Source organism: Epinephelus lanceolatus, chromosome 4 (assembly GCF_041903045.1).
Source record: "Epinephelus lanceolatus isolate andai-2023 chromosome 4, ASM4190304v1, whole genome shotgun sequence".
NCBI lineage: Eukaryota > Metazoa > Chordata > Actinopteri > Perciformes > Serranidae > Epinephelus > Epinephelus lanceolatus.
Genome location: NC_135737.1, coordinates 17,973,064 through 17,993,940, shown reverse-complemented (window position 1 = coordinate 17,993,940; position 20,877 = coordinate 17,973,064). Strand labels below are relative to the sequence as shown.

Here is a 20,877-nt window from a genome sequence, read left to right as displayed (position 1 = left end):
CGTCCACTCAGACTCAAAGATGAACTGATTATAATTAAGTGGTCATAGGTCAAAGGTCAAGGTCACTCATTATCATAAATGTGATATCTCAAGAACACCTTGAGGGATTTTATTTTTATTTCTTCAAATTCTGTACAAACATCTACATGGACAACTGATAAGGTTTTGGTGGTCAAAGGTCAAAGGTTAAGGTCAGTGTGGCCTTGCATTTGTCTCATTCTGCGAAATCTCAAGACAGCCTTGTTTTTAATTTGGCACAAACATCCATTTGGACTGAAGAATGAACTGATTAGAATTTGGTGGTCGAAGGCCCAATTACAAGGTCACTGTGACCTCACAAAATATGTTTTTAATTATGACAAAATATTACATAAATGTCTAATGAAATAAAATTATGAAGTGATGATATGTTATATCCAAAAGGTCACAGGTCAATGTCACTGTGACATTATAATGTTCTGCAAAACATTCTTCTGGACATTATTCAACACCATAATTTAGGAACAGAGGGGTTTGGTCAGATACTCATTGGGGACTCTAATCTTGGGTGTCCACCTTGAAACTTTAGTGATTGTATAGACATTGTGTGCTGCTGGGTTGAAGATGTATGTGAGGCATCTATGTTTTAGAATATTTAGCTGATTTTAAGCAACATCTATAGCCAATTTGAAGCATTGTCAACTGTCATGGCTATATATGACTCTCAGCAGACATGGATGTAAACAGCAAATGCAGCTTCACTGGTTCGCAGAGGCAGTAATTCTAGCTTCTACTCTCACATAGTGGCCTTAATCATTTCCTATGAAGTAAAATCTGCCCTTAACTTTTAACATATAAATCACATACAACAGCCAAGTGGAAGAGAAATGATGTTTTTGAACTCCAGTAAAGATGCTCGATGTATTGTAAAAGGCTGTATAGAAATGAGCCCAAGGCTGTGTAGACCTTGTAAAGCTTGAATCAACTCCAAGCCAATTAAGTTTCATATTCACTCCTATGCTTGCAGAGTATATGCTGCTTATTTTCATGTATAAAAATATAAAGACGGTAAAAAAAAACAAAACTCATCACAAAGATGTTAGGGCCGGTTCAAACAGATTGGCATGTTTAACCAGGATGGTTTAGGTCAGCATGTCTGAGAGCAGAGTACGGAGGGCATTTCAGGTCTTGTATGTGCAGATTTAAACTCCAGCCTATCAACAGAAATATTAACATTATTTGTAAATGTAAATTTTCATCCTCTCCTTCCTTGCCCCCATTTGTGCTCCTCTTTATTTCTAATTTTCCTGCCTAATTTTTGACTCTGTCATTCCTCACTTGCTCATAGACATCCTCAGTGTGCTCCCTTGTCCTGTACAGTCACCTGCCTGTCTTCTCATCTGCTCCTTATCAGCAATTAGTATCTGAGTGTACTGTATAGCAGGCAGTTCTTTATGAAAAATGTTCACTTTTGGGGAACGAATGAGGCATAACAAAGGACATTAGCTTTAACTGACTGTTATATTTAATGTGCCATAACTTCCATAGTTAAATTAATTTGGGATCTATACATTTTTTCAACCCCCAAACATTATTTTATACCATTGTAATAACCTGTAAACATCAGTTCTTGCTTAAAATGTTATTTCATTCACACACCGTAAACACATGGCAATTTACAGTCACAGGATAGATGATATGTTTGTCTCAGCAGCTGCATCCTATAGCATTTGTAACATTTTGCTTTCCATTATCTTTAACTGGCAGATATTTTTCAATTATGCACTCAATTGTCACCATTAGGAAATGTCCATTTTAGTACAAAAAACCCCAAAAACATTAACATCTATGTACATGTAACCTAAGATCTTTATTTCATGCAGTGTAGTATGACATCAGTGTGTGGTATACAAATGAGGCACAGCTCATGTTTACATAAAATAAAACAGATGTGCTTTCCAATAAATTATTATTATGTTAAAGGGTGTGATTGTTATGTCATCAAATAGAGTGCAACATGCTACGCCGATGTAAGTTTAAATATATTTCTATATGATGATATACGTCACACATACTATGTCAGACAGTTTCAGGAAAACGATTTAGAAAATTCATGAAAGCATATATTTATAACTTTAGCATATAACACTTTAACCGTAAAAAAAATGCAACTTGTACGATAAGTTCAAAGTTCACAAGAATCTACTGAGATGTTAAATCTTTTTTGAATACCTTGAAGAGCTTACATCTGATCTCTTTTGTCCTAAGACAATACACCAAAGGATTTAAAAGAGATGGACCCAGCATGGCCCCGAGCGTTAAACCTTGCCGAGCATCAAGAGTTAATACCACACCTAGCCTAGTCAAGACAATAGTGATAAATAATGGACAGTAATAAGATGTTACCACTATCAAGTGACTCAAACAAGTGCTGCCCATTTTCTTTTTGTCATTATTTGAGGATAATTTCACAGAAACTATCATCCAAAAGTATGACAGGCAAATTAAAGAGAAAGTGAAAAATAACAGAAAAAATGCTATGATGGTAACGAGATTGAAATAGTAAGTGGGATCAACACAAGAAGTTCGTACTAATGCAGCATATTCACAGAACATGTACTTCAGCTTTGTGTGGCAGTGAGGGAGAGGAAGCACAGTTACAGGCATGACAGCCACAAAACAACAGGCAGCAAACCACAGGACACATGTAAGGACAAGAGTGCGCACATTTGTTAAATAACTGTGGTACTGAAAGGGATAGCCAACAGCAATCAATCGATCAAATGCCATAACCGCTAAAGCAAACATTTCCATCACCCCGCCCCAGTGGAAAACAAACATTTGAATTAAGCATGGTACATAGGATATAGTCTTAACCCCAGCAAGTAGAACCCCAATCATTGTGGAACTGGCACTGGAGGTGTACACTATATCAACAACAGCAAGGTTGCAAATCAGAAGATACATTGGTTTGTGTAATTTCCTGTCAAAAATAATGAACAGGATATTTACAGCACTAGCTAAAATAATTAGAACATAGGTAATCAATATAACCACACCAACTACCATAGGTCTTTTGGTTGCTTCAAATCCACCTATAACAAATTCAGTTACTTTGATTGAAGTATTCTGCAAAGGCATTTTCAACAAAATAACAAGAAACAAGAAAGTTGATGTAAAAAAATACTTTTCTCAGAGCAAAGGTCATTCAGAATATTATAAATCATAACCAACTAACTGAGTAACTGAGTTTACCAGAGAACTTAGGGTTTTATGCCTCACGAGCACAGTCACTTTCCATTGGACAGACCCACCATCCAATCACACTGGATATCATCCCTGGGTAGTATCTGGCTTAAGCCAAAATCCCAGAAATCCTCTTGCTGGACAGGTCAGTCAACATCTATGAATGTCAACAACAAATTGTTACAGGCCCTGGTTCTGCCAAAGATATTCAAGATACAACATGTTAATGTTTGTGGTATCAACTCAGCCTTAAAGGTGTTGGTAGGCACGTTTTTTTGTTCTTTATCCTCCTTTGGACAGAGGCTACCTGCTTTCCCTGTCCCTGTCTTAACGTTAAACTAAACATGTCCTGACTCCAGTTCTACATAATGCACATACTGATGAGGTCTAAAAAGCCAACAGGTCTAGTGTAGCTCAGGAACTATTGAACATTTTCATTAATTGTTGAAGCATGGTCTGAAAGGTTTAGTGCTCACTAGTGTATATCACATTATATACTATAGTAGCTAGTGCATGGAACCATAGAGTAGCCTAAGAACAAATCACATGTGACATTTGTAGTTTTGAGTGCAGGTCTCAAAAAATAATTTTGTGAAAACTAAACATAACACATGTTTATACCAGGTTGTAAAGTTGGGTATTTTAACATGGGGGTCTATGAGAACTGACTGGCTTCTGGAGCCAGCCTCAAGTGGCTGTTCAAGGAACTGAAGTTTTTCCGTGTCGGCTTAAGTTTTTAGCCCTGAAGGTTGCCAAAAACTGCACACTCTCCTGCTTTTGCTGTCTAAACTTTGACTATGTTAATACAAACTAGTTCTCTGTACTGACAATGCAGCTCTGCACTTAAGGTTTCAGGATCTTTTCAGATGTTGCATCAGAGCCTATTTCCCCATCAATATGCGTTTCCCATATTGGACAGTAATCAGCTTTTGTATTAGCAGTCTGGTCTTACTCCCAGGACATCAAAATACACTGCTCGGGCAGTGTCCCAGCATCACTATAATGATGCTCTGGACATCATTTAACGTCTTTATGAGATGCACAGGATTTTAACACACTTTAATGTAAACCCCTTTGCATCATTATTAGACATTCAGAGCAACGTTAGTAAATTTAAGAGGACAAAAGTCCACTAATAGTGAGTGGAAGAGGAGGTTGATAGGTCCAACAAGCACAGGACTTTGACCCAGGACACTAGTGTTTGTCTCCCGTGTGAAACTAAAAGTCAACAGGATCTAATAAAGTTCCAGGGACTGTCAAGTTCATCAGGCATAGCATCATCTTGAAAAGTTAGAGCAGCCTGTTCCATTGATAACAGATCCAGAAAGTCCTTATGCCAGTTCTCCACACTGAAACAATTCAGTTTGTGTTATTTCCAGTTCATTAATATTATCCGCTTGGCTGATAGGAAGGCCAGCGTTATAATGGTATGTACAGTTTTTGATTGTTCAGTTGGTATTTTCACTCCTAATATACAGGTTACTGGGCAATGTTTGATATCTACAGTACAGGCCAAAAGTTTGGACACACCTTCTCATTCAATGCGTTTTCTTTATTTTCATGACTATTTACATTGTAGATTCTCACTGAAGGCATCAAAACTATGAATGAACACATGTGGAGTTATGTACTTAACAAAAAAAGGTGAAATAACTGAAAACATGTTTTATATTCTAGTTTCTTCAAAATAGCCACCCTTTGCTCTGATTACTGCTTTGCACACTCTTGGCATTCTCTCGATGAGCTTCAAGAGGTAGTCACCTGAAATGGTTTTCCAACAGTCTTGAAGGAGTTCCCAGAGGTGTTTAGCACTTGTTGGCCCCTTTGCCTTCACTCTGCGGTCCAGCTCACCCCAAACCATCTCGATTGGGTTCAGGTCTGGTGACTGTGGAGGCCAGGTCATCTGCTGCAGCACTCCATCACTCTCCTTCTTGGTCAAATAGCCCTTACACAGCCTGGAGGTGTGTTTGGGGTCATTGTCCTGTTGAAAAATAAATGATCGTCCAACTAAACGCAAACCGGATGGGATGGCATGCTGCTGCAGGATGCTGTGGTAGCCATGCTGGTTCAGTGTGCCTTCAATTTTGAATAAATCCCCAACAGTGTCACCAGCAAAACACCCCCACACCATCACACCTCCTCCTCCATGCTTCACAGTGGGAACCAGGCATGTGGAATCCATCCGTTCACCTTTTCTGCGTCTCACAAAGACACGGCAGTTGGAACCAAAGATCTCAAATTTGGACTCATTAGACCAAAGCACAGATTTCCACTGGTCTAATGTCCATTCCTTGTGTTTCTTGGCCCAAACAAATCTCTTCTGCTTGTTGCCTCTCCTTAGCAGTGGTTTCCTAGCAGCTGTTTGACCATGAAGGCCTGATTCGCGCAGTCTCCTCTTAACAGTTGTTCTAGAGATGGGTCTGCTGCTAGAACTCTGTGTGGCATTCATCTGGTCTCTGATCTGAGCTGCTGTTAACTTGCGATTTCTGAGGCTGGTGACTCGGATGAACTTATCCTCAGAAGCAGAGGTGACTCTTGGTCTTCCTTTCCTGGGTGGGTCCTCATGTGTGCCAGTTTCGTTGTAGCGCTTGATGGTTTTTGTGACTCCACTTGGGAACACATTTAAAGTTTTTGCACTCGTTTTTCTTTAGTTAGCTGATTGGTTCTTGCCATAATATGAATTTTAACAGTTGTCCAATAGGGCTGTCAGCTGTGTATTAACCTGACTTCTGCACAACACAACTGATGGTCCCAACCCCATTGATAAAGCAAGAAATTCCACTAATTAACCCTGATAAGGCACACCTGTGAAGTGGAAACCATTTCAGGTGACTATCTCTTGAAGCTCATCGAGAGAATGCCAAGAGTGTGCAAAGCAGTAATCAGAGCAAAGGGTGGCTATTTTGAAGAAACTAGAATATAAAACATGTTTTCAGTTATTTCACCTTTTTTTGTTAAGTACATAACTCCACATGTGTTCATTCATAGTTTTGATGCCTTCAGTGAGAATCTACAATGTAAATAGTCATGAAAATAAAGAAAACGCATTGAATGAGAAGGTGTGTCCAAACTTTTGGCCTGTACTGTATATTAAGAAGGTATGACAAATTGTTAGTAACATCCAGCCAGAACTGCTTGACAAGAGGACAGTACCACAATAAATGCATCAGTGTACCCTCTACTTCACAGCCATGCGAACACAATTTGGATAATGTATGATCAATTTTCTTCAACGTGCAGGGTGTAATATATGCCCTTGTGTATTGTCTTTATTTGCAAAATTTTGTCTCTAACACATTTTGATATTTTAGTACTATATTTAAGAGCTGCTTCCCATTGTGTTGTACTTCTGTGCAAACACGTCATGTTCCCACTGTAGTTTAGTTTGGAGGTTGTTGTCAAAGATAGCAGAACACAACAGCTTATACATTGTTGAGAATGTACATCTCTTGCCAGCAGCCCTCATTAATTGGTCTTCCAAGTCTCTCTTGTTCCCTATGTCCATACCCTTAGAAAGCAATGACTTCAAAACAGATTTAATTTGCAGATAAGATAAAATTTCTTTATCTCTCAGCCCTAACTTTATTTTCAACTCATTGAAAAGAATCTTATTACCATTTTTAAACACCTGCCCCACCTGTTTTATGTTATGTTGCTGCCATATACTATTTTTAAGGACTTTACCTCTTGCAGTGAAAAGGAGATTGTTCCATCGTGGACATGATGGTAAAGAAATTCCACTAAAACCTAATATTTCTGTAGCATTTTCACTATCTTGCATGAAAATTGTAAAAGTGGATTGTCCATTCTAGGAGTGATTTTGGATTGTACCATAAGCCTTGCAGGGATAACTCTTTGTTGTGGTCTTTTAATATTTGTTCTTCGAGCCATTCCCAGCTGCCAATCACTCTAACTTCATTATAAGCTCAATGCAGGGGATATCTTGAATTATATGCTATGTAATACTGATGAATATCAGGAAACCCTATTCCTCCTCTACTTCGCGGATTTATTATTTTTTTATGACTGATCCTGGGTTTTTTATTCTTCCATAGGCAGCCAGAAAGTAGTTTATTTACTTCTTTAAACCAGCTGGGAAGAAATTTAAGCGGTATAGATGATATAAGAAACGCCACCCTTAGTAACATATTCATTTTAACAAGTTCAGATCTGCCCCTAAAAGTCAACATTGAGTTATTTTGTCCAGTCATTTGATAGTTAGTCAGCTCACATCACACACAACCTTTTCCTAACTCTACCAAAGTAGAGTTAGTATTTAACCACCGACCCCTTGACTGTCACGTGATTTGACTCGCACAATATGCAGCAGACCCCTTCTGCATCAATATCAGCCGATACAACATAGTAGGCTGCCCCCAAGTAGGGGTAAGGGCATGTTGGTTTTAGTGACATACCTAAGCTAGGCTGCCCATACATTTGAATCTCCGGTTTTAGGGAGGTGCACAGACATTGCCCCCTTCAGAAGAGGAAAGTGAATACACCTCTATGATGACAAACTTTGCACTGATGAAAGTAAACATATGGTCAAGGTCTAACATTTTTGAGAGGGTAAACATGAGAAAAAAAACACATTTTGGGGAGAAAGGGGACTTAAACAATTTACCATTAAAAAGTGTTGTCACGGAGGCAGTCACTTGTTTGTTTTAGGACCATCAAGGCACTCAAGAGGCAACAACACAAATGAGTTCCTAGAGGAAGCTAATTAGTGTCTCAAGTGTGTGATTAAAGTGTGCATGTGTGAGTGTAAGTCTCTGTCTCTGTACCTTAGTGAATTCTCATCTCAAAACAATCTTATGCAATGTTGTTTTCCATTGAATGTACATGTAACAATGTTTGTGTCAAATAGACAGCATCTTCTGCCAATTATTTTTGCCAGAACATAAACTCTTTTTTAAGTCTTGAGAGTAAAGAGTAAAATATGAACTGATATGTTAGTTAAGTTCCAAAGATTCTTATTTCAATCTCAGAACCCATTGACTATTGGTCTGATGAAAATAAGCTTTAGGGGGCAATGACCAATTTTTCAGGAGATGGAATGGATATCTGGGCCAAGACCTCATCTTCCATGTGCTGGTCATTTTGGCTAATCTCTATAAAAACATTTTTGCATATGAATACAGATAAATATAATTTTAAAAAACTCACGTAAAACTAAATCAGGCAATAGGCAATGGGTTCTGAAATAGCATTTTGGCCAATGCGTTCCGCTTGTTCACACGGACTGTTTACATACAGCTCAAACATGATCAGTCGATACTACCTGATAAACAAAATGATGACAGATGGAAACCAGAATGTTACACTTGCAAAGTCTTGTTCAGTAACCTTATGATTCTGCTTACGTATCTATTTCTACAAATTAGTTTATTAAAACAGCCTCATATTTTAGATTCCTACAAGTGATAAGTAGCTCTTTAGGGTAAGCAGGTGTATGACCATGTGGGCAAGGCTCTAGACATGATCACAGGAATCTTGAACTGGACTCTGAATATGATGGGAAACCTGGGTAAAGACATCAAAAATGGTGTTACTAAGGACAATTTGCAGAACTTGGTCAAAAGCTTGGCAGCAGCATTTTGGACCACTTGTAAGAGATCCAGGGAGGTCTTGCAAGCAGGTGAAAAGGGAACTGCAATAGTCCAGATGAGATGTAATAGAAGTTTGAATAATCATCTCCATTTCAGCTAGGGACTCACTGGGCCAGAGTTCAGCGATGTTCCTCAGCTGGCTAACCAAACAATTTACATGCTGATAAAGACTCAAAGCCTGGTCCATAGAAAGGCCTTAACCATGGAGGGTAGATTGAACAGAGGAGCAAAGAGAACTGGGACTGTCCACCAGAACATTGTTGCTTTCTAGAAAACCAACAAGCTTTCATAAGTTTGATTGATAACTTACTGTTGTCACTAGCTAATTTCAGGCCAAAAATCTGTTCACTCTCCAAATTGTATCTTTAAAAAAAAGCTGATCAAAATACTCAAGGTGGCCTTCTATTGCATCTTAGATTGGTTGATGCTTGTGCATCCACCTTTAGAGATACTTTTTAGAAAACTGAATATAGGTTTATGTAGCTGAAGCTTTTTATAAGGGATACTTCACCGATTTCAACCAGGTCACCTTCACAGTCTCCCCACACCACAGTGACACAGACCTGGTTGAAAATCAGCAAAGTATCCTGTAAGTACTACTGACAACACAGGCTTTAAATTTCATGTTTATCATTTGCTTAGAATGTTATGTCATAAAGCCATTTGCTCTGTTTACACATGTGCTGTGTGCTGAGAGACCACTATTAAACACTGGGGATGTTAATACTCCCTCCTCACTATCAATTTAAGTACACATTGGGGTTTTGTTCAAGAGCAATTGTTTAATCCTGTGGGATTTATAATCCATTTGAATAGTTAAATTAATATTTCCTCCAAAGAATCATCATGAAGCCCACTGACCAATTTAATGTTAATTGCTATGTTAATTATTTGTAGAAAGTAGGATATTAACACCTACTGATAACAAAGAAAGTCATAAGATAAAAAGAGTCTTAGTATTAATGTACTATTAATATTTGTTACTTTATGTTTACCTTCAGAGTAACTAATGGATGTCTTTCTGCTTGTGATCCACAGAGAATTAAAAAAAAAAAAAGGATGAATATGGACGTTCATCACAAGGCCTACTGTCTGAAGTCTTTTTAAGCGCTGCATCAGGTGGATCAGCAGCATATGCTGCCTAACTGTTTGAAAAATGTAAGCATAAAACATTGAGTACTAGAAATTCATATATCTAGCTAAAGTTGTAATATAGGTGTTACTCATGCTTTGTTTTATTTCTGTTTTAATGCATAATAGTAATTACTGTAAACTTGTTGACAGCGCAAGTACAATGATTTATACATCAGATAAATAATCTTGTGTAATTGTAATTGCTGCATTGCTGTGGTTAGATGTTTGAGATAATGTTTAAGTGTGTTATGTAATATGGTGAATCACTGCCCGTATGTTTCCTTTTCAGTGTGTTAAGGACATTTGTACTCCATCATGCCAGAGGGAAATCATAGTGTGGTGACTGAATTTATCCTGACTGGATTCCCTGGACTTCATCCAGAGTATCAAGGCATTGCCTCAGCAGTACTGTTCTTAGTTTATCTCCTAACTGTGACAGGCAATTTTACAGTTCTTTTTTTATTCGCAGTTGACCACAGCCTTCATAAGCCTGTGTATTATATCATTTTAAATCTGAGTGTATGTGACCTTCTCTTTAGCACAACTGCTTTACCTAAGATCATCAGTAAGTATTGGTTTCAATCAGGGAGCATTTCATTCACTGCTTGCTTTGTTCAGATGTACTTTGTTCACTATCTCGGCACAGTGAATTCATATATTCTCTTCCTGATGGCTTTAGATAGGTACTTGGCAATTTGTCATCCTCTCAGATACCCCAATGTACTTAAAAACTCCACTGTCCTCATTCTCAGTATTTTTGCATGGGTTGTTGCTAAGGCTCCCCCTTTAATGTTAGTTATTAGGGCATACCCTCTTCCTTACTGTGCCTCAAACATCATTAACCACTGCTACTGTGATCATATTGGTATAACAGTGCTTGCATGTACTGACAGGGCCCCTTATGGTTTTCCTGCTTTTGTGTTAGCAATGATTATGTTACTGGGACCTCTGGCATTCATAATTTTCTCATATTGCTCTATACTCATAGCAGTATTTAAGATAGCAAATTTACAAAGTCGCATGAAATCTCTGTCCACTTGTAGTACTCAAATGCTTATAATCGCGCTTTATTATTTACCGAGATGTTTCGTATATTTAGCCAGCAATGTTGGAATTAAATTTAGTGCTGATGTACGAATAGTAATTATCATGCTGTATAGCCTTTGCCCCCCCATGATTAATCCACTCATATACTGCTTAAGAGCAAAAGACATGAGAGAAAGCTTGTGGAAGCAATTCAACAGAAGAACCTTTCCACAAAAAGCACAAGTTTCAGCTATTAGTAATTAATAAACCAATGCATTATTCAATGTTTTACCTTTGGTCCTATTAGCCATCTCTCTTTGTTCGAACCAGAAATGCTCATAAAAAATACTGATTGAGGACAATTCAGAGCCAAAGCTGTCACAGTGTTAGGCAAAATACTTCTTTTATCTTCTATCTCAAAACTGAATAAATGAATCAGGCTTTTGCTATGTTCATGTAAAACAAATAATACTGTGTATGTCATTATTTCAATAATGTTCAGTGATCACAGGGTATCAGGGAAAACAGCTTAAAACGGTTTTGCAAATGTGTTCTGGTCTGCAACCACATTGTTAGGTTTATTGCTCTAATTGCCCCCCTTAAACACTGTAGAGACCTGTCAAATTGTCATGTGAAGTGGAGTCAGCTGTGTCATGCATTGTATTGTCAGAGTACAAAGGGGAGCTCAGAATTGGGGGATATTTTTATTACAATATAGATAAATAAATAAATAAATAAATAAATGCACATCAATTATTAATAAACTGTTTCAGTCTTTTAAAGCTCCTGAAAGCCAAACTGTTTATCAGGAGTCCCATAAGGTAGTTAAATTCTGATCTACTCTTCACTGTTAAGTATCTCACAGGTTTCCAGTCCATGCAGCTGGAAGTGGGAGCATAGTAGCCGTTGTACTACTCCTTGCCTGCTGCTGCTGAACAGAATAATTTACATGTGCCTCTTGACCTCCAGCTCAGAATATAAGTTTTTTTTTCCAGGACACGACCCCTTCACACAAGTAATTAATGCTGCACTGTAAGTCAAATAAATACTGCTATTCTATAAAACTATTGTCTGTTTTTTTTTTAAACTTTTTATTTTGTTTTTTTTTCACCCCTTACATGAACAAAGTCAATTGCACAACAATGCAATGGCAACTTGGGAAGGTAAACAATGAAAGTAGAATAAAAAAAAAGGAGAATAAACTAAAACTATAAAAAATAAATAAATAAATAAATAAATAAATAAAATGAAGTGAGGCACACTACTCTTATTGCGGCTTTTTCCACTGTCCATTCCATTTGTGCCACTGTCGGTCCAGGGTCCCTGCTTTCATTCTGAGATAATAAGTCAGTCTTTCCATCGAGTAAATCTCCTCCACAATACCCAGCCACTGTCCTGGGCTTGGAGGGTCATTTTTCAGCCAGTTTCTTGTTATGGCCTTTTTACATGCCAAGGTCAGTATTTTGAAAAGGTACAGGTCCTCCTTTTGAACAATTCCTTCTGGGGTCAAACCCAGGTGCATTATCCGGGGGTCCCTGGGTATCTTGTATGTAAAAATTTCTTCCATAATCTGAACCACTCTGTCCCAGAACCCCTGCAGTTTTACACAAGACCAAAAGACATGTGTGTGATTGGCACTCATCTGCCCGCAATGTCTCCAGCATTGCTGCTGTTCACCTAATTGTTTATTTTTGATGTGTGGTGTGATGAAGAAGGGAATTAAATTCTTCCATCCAAACTCCCTCCATCTTTTAGAGCTGGTGGAGGTCTGCTGAGTTCTGCACATAGAATGCCAATCACTCTCGGACAGTTTAATGTTCAGTTCTAGTTCCCATTTCGATTTCACATACAATGAGTTATTTCCATTATGTTTTTGTAGACCTCTATACAGCTTAGAGACAATCTTTATAGGTGTACATTTATATGCATTAATAAATAATTCAATCACTTTGTTTCTTTCTGCAGAAACTCCTCTTTTGATTTCTGTCTCATAGAAATGTCTTAGCTGTAAGTATCTGAACAGGTCACCATTATCTAAATCAAATTCTCCTTTGAGTTTTTCAAAGGATTTGAAAGTTTTCCCCTCTAGGAGTGTACACATCGCTGTAATCCCCTTATCTCTCCACCTTGCGAATGTGATGTCAGTTTGTCCGGGACTAAACTGAGATGTTTGAGAAGGCCAAATTAGAAGTTTACTGTCTCCTTCTAATTTATATTTTTTAACAATCTCATACCAGTTGTTTAATGCATTCTCCAAGATTAAATTCTCTCCCTTGTGGTCTGTATGTTTTTCCCCCCTAAACTGATTTGAGGTTGAAAGTTAGCCATGTTCAATTCAATGTGCTTCCACGTAGCTTGGTACTCCGGGGAGCACCAGTAGACAAGGTATCTCATCTGGGCGGCATAATAGTATTCCCTTAGATTTGGAACTGCTAGACCTCCATGTTTTTTGTCAATTTGAAGTGTTTTAAATCTAACCCTTGGTCTTGCTCCAGCCCATATAAATCTTGATAATTGTTTGTTCCACAGTGAAAACTGTGAATCTGGGATTCTGACAGGTAAAGACAGACAAAGGTACAACAACCTTGGCAGCAGGTTCATTTTCACTGCCTCAATCCTTGAACTGAAGTCTAACCCCAGTGTGAACCATTTTTTAATATCTTCCTGTATCTTATCATTTATTGTTTTGTAGTTTATTTCATATATTTTATCCAATTGTGGACTAATCAACACTCCCAAGTATTTTATGGGTTTTGCCTCCCACTTCACTTTATATTTCAGCCTAACGTCTTTACTTGGTGTGTAATTAAAAGAAAGTATTTGTGTCTTAGCTATATTCAATTTGTAACCTGACTTTTGACCATAGTCATCTAAAGTCTCCTTAAGTTTAGGGAGTGTTAAGTCAGGATTCTGGAGATAGATAATAATGTCATCCGCAAAGAGTGCTATTAAGTGGTCCTCATTTGCTATGTTGATTCCTCTCAACTCTTTGTTTTGTCTGATACTCTGTGCTAGGGGCTCTATGAATATCGCAAAAAGTGCGGGGCTTAGACAGCAACCCTGGCGAGTGCCTCTGTATAGCTTGAAGCTGCCCGTCAGATGGCCGTTAATTTTAATTCTAGCAGTAGGGTCTCTATAAAGAGCTTGTATGCACCTGACAAATTGACTATTAAAGCCCAGCCTCTCTAGCACTTGGTACAGAAAGGGCCAGCAGGCCCTGTCAAAGGCTTTTTCCGCATCTAAACTAGCCAGGACCGCACTTAAATGTTTTTTATTAATCTGTTCTATAATATGCAACATTCGCCTGATGTCGTCTTGAGTTTGACGGCCTTTTATAAACCCCGTCTGATCCTCATTAATCAAGTCGGGCAGAAGATGTTCAATTCTTTTAGAGATAATAGATGTAAACAACTTATAATCTACATTTAATATAGAGATTGGACGATATGATTCACAATTTTCTTTATTCTTCCCTTCTTTTGGAATGACTGATATAACTGCCTCTTTCCATGATGGTGGTGCCACAGCATTTGTTAGAGTCCAATTAAATGATTCTAACATAATAGGAGTGAGGTCTTCTTTAAAGATCTTATACCATTCATTCGGGAAGCCATCACTTCCAGGACATTTATTTGCTTTCAGTTTACTGATAGCCTTGTCCAGTTCTGTCTTTGTGATGGGAGCTGTTAATTTATTATTTTGAGATGTTCCTATGGAGGGGAGATCTAATGACGACAAATACTGTATAATGTTTTCTTCATCTACAGTCTTGGGTTGGGAGTATAGATTTTCATAGTAATTTTGGAAGATTTTATGAATTTCATCTGGCTCATAAGTTATTTTATTAGTTTTAGGGTCTCTAATTTTATGTAATGTATTTTTCATTTGTTGAGCCCTAAGGCGTTTGGCTAGAATTTTGGTTGCTTTTGAGCCTGACTCGTAAAAACTTTGTTTGGTGAATCTTAGTTTCTTTTCTAATTCATCATTTAGAATATTATTTATTTGGACTTTTAATTCTTTAATCTGATGTTTCAGCCCTTGGTCCCCTCCTTTTGGTTGTTGCTTCTCTAATTTTCTCAGTGCTTTCTCGAGTTCATCATATTTTGTCCTCTTCAACTTTTTTAGATAAGCTGTCCGTGAAATGAGTTTTCCTCTACTTATTGTTTTAACTGTGTCCCATACAATAGTTGGGTCCACTTGACCAGTCATATTACCTTTTATGGATTGTTTAATTTCTTCTTTAATCTCCTTAACCACAGTGTCCTTGTTTGGAACACTGATATTTAGTCTCCATAGAGTACACTTCTGTCTGTCGTTCAGATGTATAGTTAAATAGATTACATTGTGGTCTGATAAATCTGCTGTTCTATATGGAACATTCCCTCACCCTGTGTCTGTCTGTAACGTTCATCAAAAAGAAGTCTATTCTGGAATGAACACGGTGAGTAGCTGAGTAATGGGTATAGTCTTTTTCAGACGCATGAAGGTTCCTCCAGACATCAAACATACATGTTTCTCGAATTAGCAAGTTGAGATCTCTTGACTTAAGGCATTTAGAGCTTTTTATACTTGTTGTGTCTAAAGAGTGGTTTAGGACTGTGTTCCAGTCCCCTGCACAGACTAATACCCCTTCACCTTCAGAGGTTAATATGTGAGATAGAGACTTAAAAAATTTTCTATCGCTCTCTTGAGGGGCATATATATTAGCAAATGTGACAAGAATATTATCTATCCTTCCTTTGACAATTACATATCTACCCTGTGTGTCGCTCTTTTCCATAATTAATTCAAAATTTAGACTGTTGGAAATGAGAGTAGCAACCCCTCTTTTCCGGGTGTTTTCACATGAACTAAAGAAAGAGTTTAAGTATCCAAACTTTTTCAACTTCTCATGTTCATTTTTGGACATATGAGTCTCTTGGAGAAATATGATTTGCACTTTATCCTTTTTCATTTTAGCTAGTACCTTACTTCTCTTTACAGGATTACTCAGGCCATTTACATTTAAAGAAGCACATTTCAGATTATGTGGCCCTATCATTTATACTCTTCAAAGCAAGCAAGCAAGTGGCCCCACAAAACAAACTCTTAACATGAACTACAACTAAAAAACATAAACATGAACTTGAACAGACCTCCAAAGATGAGGGGGAATCATAAACCCCCTCAACTGTGACCCCGTTGGTGGGTCGAGGGGAAAGCCTCTCACTCCGAGAGGGCCCGATGTAAAGGGTGGATAATGAGTCAAAAAACAGTGTCTCTACCATCCTATTAGTCCAACTTTTACATTATACAAAAAAGAAGCCGCCTCTCCCAGGCGTTTGATGCTCTGTGTAGAGCTTAGAAAGAAAAGGACCACTCATATGGGAGTCTCGAATTTAAAGTTTTCATACCGGGTAGAGCAATTTAAGTCCGTGTTCATGATTCCTCGGTGCGTCCTCTCTGGAACCCCCGAGTTTTTCTCTCGCTCTCCGCGCCGTAGCCGTCCCATTCTCCCGACGACCCGCTGCCTGCTGCCATCCCATCCGCTCCAAAAGCCGTGTCTTGGGGAGACTCTCTCCTTCGGTTGACTCTGGTTCTTCCACGGGGAAGCCGCGCTTCTTCAGCTCTCTCTGTGAGGTGCTGTATGTGCGGACTCCCGTAGCCCAGTGGATCCGCATGCTTGTGTATGGTGTTTGGAAGCGAATGCCTTTTTCTTTTAGGGCTTTTTTGATCACATTATATTCCTTGTGCTTTTTAACGATCTCTGATGCATAATCATGGTCAAAGTAGATTAATCTTTCACCCATTTGTATTTTCTTCTTTTTCCAAGCTTCTCTTAGTATCAACTTAGTGGTAAACTCCAAAAAGTTGACGACAATGGGTCTCGGGGGTGCATTGGGCCGGGATCTGGGCGCCAGGGTCCGGTGAGCTCGCTGTATTTTCAGGTCCACATCTTGAGATGCTGGCAGCTCACTTTTGATGAATTTCTCCACATACTGTAGTACAGAGTCTCCCTCTTCCCCCTCTGCCAAACCGAAGATGCGTATATTGTTTCTTCTTGACCGAGATTCTAAGTCTGTTAATTTTTGCTACAGGGATCTTTGTTGATTGAGATACGTACAGAGTATCTCCGTCGCCTCCTCAGTCCACCCCTCCACCTGCTCTACTCGGGTCTCTGCCTCATCAACGCAGTCTGACAGGCTCTGCACAGCCGTTGTCAGATTATCGAGTTGCCCATTGACTTCTTGCCCCAGTCGAATGATTTCCTGTTTTAGACCACCGTTGTGCCCCTTCATATCATTTTTTAGAGCATCAATCGCTCTAATGACATCTCCGGAGTCTGTGTTTGTTGCAGGATTTTTCTGGCTTGCAGTTGCTCCGCTACGGGTGTTAGCTTGAGCTAGCCCGGTGTTGCTAGCATTCGGCGTCGAGTTGATTTTTTCTTGTGATTTCGGCATTTTCCTTTTTATTCCTTGGTCTTTGGTGGTTCTTCTACCACTCGCTGTGCCCTTACTCAAATAAGTAAAGAGTTGTTGGGTTGCTAGACGAGTAATATTTACAAGGCCTGGGAGAGCGACTCCACAGTGTGTCTTGCTATGCCATCAGCCAAACCGGAAGTCAAAACTATTGTCTGTTTTAATGTCAAATTTTAATTTTTGAGGCCTAAGTTGCAACCCAGCAACATTAAGTTTTGTTTTGCACAAAAGTCTGAGGTTTTATTGGGGTGAAGTAAAGGTGAAAAATATCACTTTCACAGACAATTTCTACAACCAACTCAGCTTACGAGACAACTGTGCTTGACATGCTACAAAAACTATGATGGCGATGGTAAGCCACAGATGCTCAACATTGTCCCAGTAGTGGCCGATAGCCATCAGCTGGCATTGTCTGTCAGGGCCTAAAAATTTTTTCCAGTGGATGTCTTAGTTACAACATGATTGAGCTAACTGGAGTAGTTTCATGTCGTATCCGACAACGGGAGGCTTTTAACAGATGACGTCCTGATGTTAGCTTTGCTAACTGTCCCTGTCAGCTGCAGCCACTGATGCTTTCTAGACATCGTGATTTCCCATAACTGAATAAATACCACACATAGCAACACAAAACTGCTTTGCTAGCTCAATCATGTTGTAGCTAAGATAACCGCTGGAAAAAACATTTTATTCACGGACCATTTATTGAGTTAATACCTTATTTTTATACAGTCTATGGTTATTACAGACACCACTAACGGCTAACGTTAACAGCTAACGGTTAGCCCAGCTAATCTACGATAACCATGTTATTTACAAAATGTGCACACATAGTAATGTTTGTTCAATCATTGTGTTTATAGACTTTACAAACATCAGATTAGTCTACAAGGTGATATAGTGACGTGAAAAATGTGATATATAGCTAAACTCTCTCCCTGGTGGTTTTCTACCCGAAGTATTTGTAAACAACACAGCGATTCCCTGGGGGCGCCGCCGGAAGTGAAGGGCGTGAATGATCGCCGAGGCCCCTGCACTTCCGTAAGTCAAAAAACTCTGGGCTGTGCCTCCAGAGGTTTTTTTTTTTAATTTTTTTTTTACCCGATGGATTTCCAAATTGGTCAGGGCCCTAATGCTAGGCTTAGAAAAGACAATATGTCACTATGAGACGAAAGTGAGACGATTTTTGGATCAGATTTTAGCAAAGGTGGTCAAAGCAAACATAGCCTATAGGTTTGAAAGACAGCTGTATAGCAGAGGCAGTTGCAATAGTGTCCATAATCTCCATAACTGCTAGCGCTAACATGCGTTTGACTAAATCAGTGGTTCTCATTGAGGATCTGGGGACCCCAGTGGTCCTTGAGGGAGTTCCAGGAAAAACCATAAGAAACAAAGGGAATAGTTTATTTTCATTATTTAATTCACTAGAAATGAGCCCAATGTGAGTAAAAGTCAGTTGACAACTACAGAATTCTGGTCTCAATCATATCTAACAACCAGCTCTTTTCAGATGTAGGTCACTGTAGCAAAAGTCTTATCAAATGGACGTCCGTGACCTAATGTGTATCAATTTAAGGGCCCATGACACAAGAAAAAGGTTGTGAACCACCCACTAAAAAAACTTGAAGAAGAGGTGTACATGTTACTGATAAATTGTTATGTCCTGATCTTGTAGTTTGCATGTGATCATGATTTGTGAAAAATATGGTTATATGTGTCAAAAAAAGGGAGATTTTTATGGTTTACAAGTTTGTTTAAAATGTCTTTATTGTAAATTGTTATTCTGGGTCCTAAAATAATGTCATGTCTGAGAAAAACAAAACAATAATTTGAACATATTTGATCAGCAAGGTTTTAACGAAGTATACAATGCACAGTGCACACAGATTATCTTAGCTCCTCATATGCCATTACGTCATTCACTCAGGAGCATTTATAAAGCGTATAGACTTCAGTTTGGATTGGGATGCACTGCAACCTTGAAAGGAGGTGGCAAGACAACTAGATCAGGAACACTACCTGTAGATAATATCTGAAGGATGATTGATGATAAGTGCAATTTCTTTGTTGGAGAGCACTTCTTCTGATATTTTAACACATCAATTATAATGATTAATACGAGCATAACAACAATCAAAGATTTTGTAATACTTGGATTCCCAGGACTTGACCCCGCGTATTATGGACCTGTATCTACTCTTCTTTTCCTCACCTACTTGGCTATTCTTGTTGGAAACATTTTTATTTTAGTTTTTGTTGGGGTTGAGAAGCATCTTTATAAGCCAACATATCTGATCTTCTGTCATCTGGCAATGAATGATTTGTTATTTGGGACAGTGACATTACCAAGAATGATATCCAGATATTGGTGGGATGACAAGATCATACCTTTTGGTGCCTGCTTCACTCAGATGTATTTTGTTCATTCCTTGGGAGCGATTCATTCTCTCCTGCTGCTGATTATGGCTGTTGATCGTTTCATTGCAGTTTGTTTTCCTTTAAAATATCCTGTTCTAATTACAAACAACATTATTTCTATAGCTTGCTGGGTGTCATGGATCGGGACATTTCTCAGGATGATGGGACTTGTGCTTCATGCCCTAACCTTGCCTTACTGTAACTCTAATATCATCATGCAGTGTTATTGTGACAACCCTTCAATTACAAACCTGGCGTGTGGTGGAGATGTAACATCTGTAAAGACTGTTGCGGTTGGTTTTGCAATGTTTAGTCTCTTGCTTCCACTTTCATTCATAATTTTTTCCTATATTTTCATCTTTGTCATTGTTTCAAAAATGCAAAACACTGAGGGACGATACAAAACCTTATCAACTTGTACACCACAGTTATTCATTTCTTGTCTGTATTACCTGCCGAGGTGTTTTGTTTATTTAGCTCACGCTACAGGGTTCTCTTTCAGCGTGGACATCCGCATTTTATTGATACTGTTGTACAGTCTTCTTCCTTGTGCGGTAAATCCAATCATATATTGCTTTAAAACCAAAGATATCAAAGATATTTTAATGAAGAGATTGAGAAATGTTAGAGTTGGAATCAAGTAAGTTTCAAAGTAATGTTTTCAGTGTCTCAATGTGTGCATTAAATTCTGAAAGTTGTATATCAAATGAAAAATGTTTGTCTGTCTAAGCTACTTGCATTTTAGATGATATTGCAGCTTATGCTATAAGAACTCTTTGAGGTACTAACGCTTAATTGTATTACCAATGTATTAATTTCGCAGATCTGCTCAAAAATTAAAATGCGTTGCATTTTCTTATAAAGACCCGAGCACAGTTCTATTTTAAAGTAAAAAGTGACTGTGAGAAAGTGACATGATCCATGTGGCATTCAAATAAACAAAATTGTGCTATGTTACTTTTGTTTTGCATTTACTGAATGTTTCTTTCACATTTTAAAATGCATTTAAG

General features: G+C 38.4%; 3 protein-coding genes across 3 annotated transcripts; 2 read left to right on the top strand and 1 right to left on the bottom strand.

The window, feature by feature from the left end:
* Window positions 1–2,181: 2,181 nt before the first annotated feature.
* LOC117259910 (olfactory receptor 13G1-like) lies at window positions 2,182–3,120 on the bottom strand. Its single transcript, XM_078167491.1, has one exon. It carries the CDS (start codon window positions 3,118–3,120, stop codon window positions 2,182–2,184), a length of 939 nt encoding a protein of 312 aa, XP_078023617.1.
* A 7,163-nt stretch (window positions 3,121–10,283) lies between these two features.
* LOC117260096 (olfactory receptor 13C2-like) lies at window positions 10,284–11,258 on the top strand. Its single transcript, XM_033631976.1, has one exon. It carries the CDS (start codon window positions 10,284–10,286, stop codon window positions 11,256–11,258), a length of 975 nt encoding a protein of 324 aa, XP_033487867.1.
* An 8,299-nt stretch (window positions 11,259–19,557) lies between these two features.
* LOC117260283 (olfactory receptor 52E8-like) lies at window positions 19,558–20,511 on the top strand. Its single transcript, XM_033632246.1, has one exon. The coding sequence runs from the start codon at window positions 19,558–19,560 to the stop codon at window positions 20,509–20,511; it is 954 nt and encodes a 317-aa protein (XP_033488137.1).
* Window positions 20,512–20,877: the final 366 nt, after the last annotated feature.